The sequence below is a fragment of the Cherax quadricarinatus genome, chromosome 43 (assembly GCF_038502225.1).
Source record: "Cherax quadricarinatus isolate ZL_2023a chromosome 43, ASM3850222v1, whole genome shotgun sequence".
Classification (NCBI taxonomy): Eukaryota; Metazoa; Arthropoda; class Malacostraca; order Decapoda; family Parastacidae; genus Cherax; species Cherax quadricarinatus.
Genome location: NC_091334.1, coordinates 15,186,993 through 15,195,011, shown reverse-complemented (window position 1 = coordinate 15,195,011; position 8,019 = coordinate 15,186,993). Strand labels below are relative to the sequence as shown.

The following is an 8,019-nucleotide window of genomic DNA, read 5'->3' as shown; positions in this document are numbered from 1 at the left end:
TCTTTGTCCACCTTGTCTATTCCACACAGTATTTTATATGTCGTTATCATGTCTCCCCTGACCCTCCTGTCCTCCAGTGTCGTCAGGCCGATTTCCCTTAATCTTTCTTCATAGGACATTCCCCTTAGCTCTGGAACTAACCTTGTGGCAAACCTTTGTACTTTCTCTAGTTTCTTGACGTGCTTTATCAAGTGCGGGTTCCAAACAGGTGCTGCATACTCCAGTATGGGCCTGACATACACGGTGTACAGTGTCTTGAACAATTCCTTACTAAGGTATCGGAATGCTGTTCTCAGGTTTGCCAGGCGCCCATATGCTGCAGCAGTTATATGGTTGATGTGTGCTTCCGGAGACATGCTCGGTGTTATACTCACCCCAAGATCTTTCTCCTTGAGTGAGGTTTGCAGTCTTTGGCCACCTAGCCTATACTCTGTCTGTGGTCTTCTGTGCCCTTCCCCTATCTTCATGACTTTGCATTTGGCAGGATTAAATTCGAGAAGCCATTTGCTGGACCAGGTGTCCAGTCTGTCCAGGTCTCTTTGAAGTCCTGCCTGGTTCTCATCAGATTTAATTCTCCTCATTAACTTCACATCATCTGCAAACAGGGACACTTCTAAGTCTAACCCTTCCATCATGTCGTTCACATATACCAAAAATAGCACTGGTCCTAGGACCGACCCCTGTGGGACCCCGCTCGTCACAGGTGCCCACTGTGATACATCATTACGTACCATGACTCGTTGTTGCCTCCCTGTCAGGTATTCTCTGATCCATTGCAGTGCCCTTCCTGTTATATGCGCCTGATGCTCTAGCTTCTGCACTAATCTCTTGTGAGGAACTGTGTCAAAGGCCTTCTTGCAGTCCAAGAAGATGCAATCAACCCACCCCTCTCTCTCGTGTCTTACTTCTGTTATTTTATCATAAAACTCCAGAAGGTTTGTGTGTGTGTGTGTGTGTGTGTGTGTGTGTGTGTGTGTGTACTCACCTATTTGTACTCACCTATTTGTGGTTGTAGGGGTCGAGTCACAGCTCCTGGCCCCGCCTCTTCGCTGATTGCTACTAGGTCCTCTCTCTCCCTGCCCCATGAGCTCTATCATACCTCGCCTTAAAACTATGTATGGTTCCTGCCTCCACCACATCACTTTCTAGGCTATTCCATGGCCTGACTACTCTATGACTGAAGAAATACTTCCTAACATCCCTTTGATTCATCTGAGTCTTCAACTTCCAATTGTGACCTCTTGTGTCTGTGTCCCATCTCTGGAACATCCCGTCTTTGTCCACCTCATCTATTCCGCGCAGTATTTTATATGTCGTTATCATGTCTCCCCTGACCCTCCTGGCCTCCAGTGTCGTCAGGCCGATTTCCCTCAACCTTTCTTGATAGGACAATCCCCGTAGCTCTGGGACTAGTCTTGTTGCAAACCTTTGCACTTTCTCTAATTTCTTGACGTGCTTGACTAGGTGTGGATTCCAAACTGGTGCTACATACTCCAGTATGGGCCTGACGTAGATGGTATACAGTCTTAAACGAATCCTTACTGAGGTATCGGAACGCTATCCGTAGGTTTGCCAGGCGCCCGTATGCTGCAGCAGTTATCTGATTGATGTGCGCCTCAGGAGATATGCTCGGTGTTATACTCACCCCCAGATCTTTTTCCTTGAGTGAGGTTTGCAGTCTTTGGCCATCTAAACTATATTGTGTCTGCGGTCTTCTTTGCCCTTCCCCAATCTTCATGACTTTGCATTTGGCAGGGTTAAATTCAAGGAGCCAGTTGCTGGACCAGGCTTGTAGCCTGTCCAGGTCTCTTTGTAGTCCTGCCTGATCCTCGTCCGATTCGATTCTTCTCATTAACTTCACATCATCTGCAAACAAGGACACTTCTGAGTCTATCCCTTCTGTTATGTCGTTCACGTATACCAAGAACAGCACAGGTCCTAGGACTGACCCCTGTGGAACCCCGCTTGTCACAGGCACCCACTCTGACACCTCGTCGCATACCATGACTCGTTGTTGCCTCCCTGTCAGATATTCTCTGATCCATTGCAGTGCCTTTCCTGTTATGTGTGCCTGGTCCTCTAGCTTTTGCAGTAACCTCTTGTGAGGAACTGTGTCGAAGGCCTTCTTGCAGTCCAAAAATACGCAGTCGATCCACCCCTCTCTGTGTGTGTGTGTGTGTGTGTGTGTGTGTGTGTGTGTGTGTGTGTGTGTGTGTGTGTGTGTGTGTGTGTGTGTGTGTGTTTGTTTTGGCAAATTTTTTAAATAAAAAAAAAAATTACAAGTGAAAGTGTTTTTCCAAGCAGAATAAAAAAAATCAGATGAAAACTTACATATTTTACGACTCACTCGCTACGAGTTTGATCCCCGCCCATGGTATGAGTTGTTTGCAATTGTGTCAAATATGTATTGTATTTACAAGGGAATTAATCTAATATTACAAATGCTTGAAGGTGTAATACTCATCGAAACATGGAAAGAAGTCACATTCATAGTGTGCCTTTTTTGGCTGAATGCCACTGATAACATCATGAGGTTGTAATAAGTTTGGAATGAATAAGGCATCTTCCTGCTAGTTTCACACCCTGTTTGCTGGAAGTCAAGATGGTGGTGGAAAAGGTCCTGGTCTCATTGCTTTCTGATACTGGTTAGTAAGTGTTGTCCATTGTTCACTGCATGGAGATTTTTTCGAAGTCATGAAGAGGTTGTAGGAGACCTAAACAATTGAGCTGAGGTCAAAAATATTGGCAGGTGGTGCATTTGAAGGCACAAAAAATTGTGCCATTGTGACATTAGACAATCTGGCAGAAGGATTTCGATTATTCAAGACTGCTTTTAACTTCTTTTATGAGACAGATCCTTCTATGATACTGGCACTGAAACTAAAGCAAAAGGTGGAAGTAGGACTGGTACCATAGAAAATTTTTTGGAGAAATGCCTCTGCCACCCTTGAGACAGCAAGACCAACCCCTCCTCTTCCTCGGCCTGCTCAATGCGTAGATGATGAGGATGAAGACCTTTATGAAGATACACTTCCACTTAATGAATAGTAAATAATCATCATGCCATACTGTTAATAAATTTATCTGTTGTGTCATCATGACTCACGAAATCGTAGTAACACTATTGAAAACAAACCAAGGTACGGGTGGGGTTAGAACCCATGGCAAGTGACTCGTAAAACTCCAGGTCAGTGCGTAAGCCACTAGAACCGCTGGCTACACACCAGCCTAGAGCTACACAACTCACTTGCCATGGGTTCTAGCACCACCTGTACCATTCTAGTAAGCCACTGGAACAGCTGGCTATGCAGCAGCCTAGAGCTTTACAACTCACTTGCCATGGGTTCTAACCCCACCTGTACTGCCGTGATTTATCTGTTGTGTATATGTGAGTGTGTCTGTGTGAAAATCTAGTAACTGTACGGCAACAACTGTACATTTTTGTCATCATCATCATTGCCTAAGCATTCATCTTGTAGAATTATCCTTGCATAGGCATAAGTTGAGTGATATTTAATATATAATTAATAATGTTAGTAATCTTACTGTTTTATAATACTGGGAGATGACTGCTGTGGTTAAAAAAGAAAAAAAAAAGAAGGCACATTACGTTACCAAGGCATGCATGTGTATGTAGCAAGAGAATTAGGATATGTAGCCATGTCTTTTACACCTAATATCTCTTGAGCTTTTCCAGTTTCAAACTACATATTTAAAGTTTCACTCCGGCAGTAGTTTCAAACTGCACTTCTCATGATTTTCCTAATCCACTGAAACTTGCAGATAATTATTTCAGTGAAATCGGGCCACTGTCAGCATGCCTGCATTTGCCTTTTGGCATGTATTTGTAGATCATGTGGCCACAACACCAAGCTAGTTAGATGATAACTAACCAGTACCATTTCCTCTATTTTCCTATACTTTCTGGATGAGCTGCGTCATTTCTCACACATTTATCACTGATAAATGGGATGGATCATGTGGCTGCATTTCAAGATGTGATGATAAAATTTATGAAATCTAGGTGTAAATTAGAGGAAATGAGAGGAACTAGCCTTCCTCCTTTTTGTGAGGAAGGAGATTTGGCCTTTTGGAACTCATTTTGGACTGGGCGGATTATTTTATTCATAAGAAAGCACTAAACTCTTAAGGGTCAAACAGTGCTTCTTGGAGAAACTTACCACAGTATATCTAGGCAACATAAAAACAACAATGTATTACAACTGCTCATATGGTGCTACTATTTATTTAAAAAGTTAGTGAGCATTTCTATACTGTGCTTGATTATCAAGACTAGCATGAGATCCACATGTCATATTCAACCAACCAATTGAACAATGAAATATTAAACATTTGCTATATGAATGTTCCCTGATGTTTTGGCTCATTAAAGCAAAAATCTTCAGTGTTCTTTGTTCACTGATGACTGCCTGTATCGTCATAAAATATGGTCATGAAGAAGTCAGTTTTTTTGTTTTTTAGGCTTTATGAGTGGTTCTAACTGGTGCTAAATATGGTCATAGTTTCTCAGAAATGGAGTAAACCAATGCAATGGAATATAGTGCAAGAAATTTCTTAATTAGCCTTATCCATTTTAGCTCACCTGTATGAGATCCTCTTTGTCAGTGTCATGGTTCATGGTCCCCAGGGTCATCTATGTGGGCTCTTGGCTTGCTCACACTTCTTAAAAAATGGAAAACACTTAATATGCAGTAGCAGAGTAACACAAAAATGGTGTAGAACAGCTATTGGCTAATGCTAAGCAAGTTCTATTTACACTTAACTACTTTTACTCCTGTACCTGTTTAATGCATTTTTAAACATACCAAGAGTATTTACTTCAATGACTTTACATGATAGCAGGTTCCACTCATCTACAACTCTACTGCCAAAAGAGGGCTTTCTTATATTCTTTCTAAATCTGAATTTATTAAACTTCCATCAGTAATTCGGCACTAATTTCGGCTAGCATAATTTCAAATTTCTGGGGCCGCCACACCAACCTGCTGTTACTGTTTGCTGGCACTACTGCTGCATAAGTCATTCAAATTTAATTTTCTCCATTTATTGTTAAAACCTGCTCATTTTTAGACCTAGCCATGGTTCCAACAAATAAAAGAAATGCTTCTCATTGTGTAAAGCACATACAACGTACATTGTCCATAAAAGATAAAGTGGCTTTGAAGCCACTGTCGGTCATGAGCTCAGCTCACTCAGATAAGCTGTGACCAGTAAATTTGGGCCTACACATGAGAGAATAGGTCTGTGTGGTAAGTATGCAATATATAAAAAAAATCCTGCAGCACGCAGTGCATAATGAGAAAAAACTGCGACTGTGCTTTTGGTGTAAAAGAGAAAATTTGCGGGATATTTTCGTATGGTTTTTATGGTTGCATTCTTGTTTTTTTTTTGACTCGATTGATAGAATGGAAGATATATTACAGAAATAGATATAATTTTGATTGGTTTCACACTGGAAAATACCTTGAAACTGAGCTCAAAGCAGCAAAAATGTTCAATTTTTCCCGATGTTCAAGAGTAAACAAGTGATGTCACCATCCAATACGTGTCCAATTGGTTGATCTAATACACAGTCACTAATGGGTTGACATTATTTATACAATTATTACAATAATGCAGTAGTCTGCATAACAGTAAATCTTCTATTTTTTGTGTGAATAAAAATTCAAAATGGAAAGCAAGCATAATATAAGAGGGGCCTGGAGACATGACTAATGAACAGAGAAAATGTTATTTTAGTGCCAGGAATGTCTGCATTGTTTATTCTGGACCCTATTTTGAAATTGGCATCTCTTGAAATTTGTGTGAAATTGGCCAAATTACCAATTTCTGACCACTTTATTGGGTAGTTGAAATAGGTAAATGGGCAGTTTCTTGTACTCAATCGACAGAATAGAAGGAATACTAGCAAAATAGCTATGAGTTTGGTAGACTGGAACAATGGAATGGGCCAAAAATAGGGCATAAAGTGGGTGAAATTGCCGATGCATTAATATCTCCATTGGGTTAAGTGTATTCTAACCTAATCTCATTCATGTCATTTCACTTACATAATAAGCCTGTCATTACGCTAAGGAACTCCGGTGACTATTTATTCACAATTCCAGTCTCATAGGTTACCAATTTCCTTATAGATGTAATCTCCAAAGATAATGACTTTCTTATGGTGGTCACTTTTCATTAACACTTCCCTGATTATGTTAAATAATCCCTTATTTATCTTGTCAAATTCTTGACCCTCCCAATTTATATTAAACAGTGGACTGTATGCAGTGACAACTAAATTTCTTTTTATCTTTATTTTGGATTTCTACCACTATAATTTCAAAATTACTTGTACTTTGGATTTTAATTTCTGAAGCTCATATTGTTTCTTTTACAGTGGACCCCCGGTATTCGATGGCATTGGTATTCGATAAATCCGGTATTCGATGCATTTTAACGCAAAAATTTTGCCTTGGTATCCGATTGAAAACCCGGTATTCGATACGATTCGTACGAGACGTGTCCAGGTGTGGCCCGAACTGTCCCTTGTGTGCCAGTGTTTACAAGCCAGCCAGTATGCGCGCATCTAAGGATACATTCGGTACATTCCATATTATCCATATTATCACTGTTTTTGGTGCTTGTTTCTGCAAAATAAGTCACCATGGGCCCCAAGAAAGCTTCTAGTGCCAACCCTGTGGTAAAAAGGGTGAGAATTAGTATGGAAATTAAGAAAGATTTTGAAGGGTTTGGGGCTAACCCTGAGAAGCCTATGCCAGTTGTGGAATCTGGTGGCCTGGTGGTTAACGCTCTCGCTTCGCACGGCGAGGGCCTGGGTTCGATTCCCAGCCAGAGTAGAAACATTGGACGTGTTTCTTTCCACCTGTTGTCTATGTTCCCCATCAGTAAAATGGGTACCTGGGTGTTAGTCGACTGGTGTGGGTCGCATCCTGGGACACTGACCTAATTTGCCCGAAATGCGGAGCATAACAAGGGACTTTCTATATAGTAGTATGTCATTGTTGTCAGCTAGGACTGTATACCTTGTACATGTACTTGTAGTAAATAAAGATATTATTATTATTATTATTATTATATTATTATTATTGTGCCTACTTCAAAAATTAAGGAAATGTGTGCACAGTGGGCTGAAGTGCAAATCACCCATGAATGAAAATCACCCTAACACAGCTATTGCAAGCCGTGCTGGTGACTATTACAATGACAATGATGTGGCCCATTTTAGACAAATCGTAAAGGAACGGGAGGTACAGAGCTCTATGGACAGATTTGTTGCGCGACAGAGGTCCAGTGACTCTCAAGCTGGTCCTAGTGGCATTAAAAGAAGGGAAGTAACCCCGGAAAAGGACTTGCTACCTCAAGTCCTAATGGAAGGGGATTCCCCTTCTAAACACTAACACCATCCACACTCTCCCCTCCTCCCATCCCATCAATCATCACCAGATCTTCAATAAAGGTAAGTGTCATGCAACTGCGCATGTCTTCTTCAGTTTGTGTGTATTAAAATTAATATTTCATGTGGTAAAAAAAAAAAATTTTCATACTTTTGGGTGTCTTGCAGGGATTAATTTGATTTCCATTATTTCTTATGGGGAAAATTGATTTGCTTTTCGATATTTTCGGTATTCGATGAGCTCTCAGGAACGGATTAATATCGAATACCAGGGGTCCACTGTACTAATACTGCCACTCCCTTTCCCTTCTTACCATCTCTTCCCACACAATGAGTTGTTTTTGCCACATAACCTCATTCAAGTTAGGTTTTTGCAGTTTAGTTTCAGTTAGGCAGACTATATCAGTTGTGTTCTCATGCATATCCCTCACCTGTAGTCTTTTGAAATTACCCCATTTATATTATATAAATTTTCACAAATGAGCTTGTCTCACCATTTTCATTTTAATTTTAATTTGGTTATTCACTGTTATGTGTTCATTTCCTTGAGATACCATCTAACAGGTTGGTTTTGTCACTAAAATTTTTTTTTTCTTCCT

The 8,019-nt window shown here is 40.6% G+C and overlaps 1 protein-coding gene across 6 annotated transcripts in view; it reads right to left on the bottom strand.

Moving 5' to 3' along the window:
• The window catches only part of Ip6k (Inositol hexakisphosphate kinase), a 36,999-nt gene that overhangs the window by 27,949 nt on the left and 1,031 nt on the right, over positions 1 to 8,019 (bottom strand). For 3 of the 6 annotated variants that reach the window (XM_070093601.1, XM_070093603.1, XM_070093606.1), the window contains one exon: positions 4,604 to 4,683. In XM_070093601.1, the coding sequence (XP_069949702.1) occupies positions 4,604 to 4,654 (51 nt within the window). In that variant the 5' untranslated portion in view covers positions 4,655 to 4,683. The remainder of the gene's footprint in view (positions 1 to 4,603; positions 4,684 to 8,019) is intronic. The other 3 variants (XM_070093602.1, XM_070093604.1, XM_070093607.1) reach the window with 1 other exon arrangement.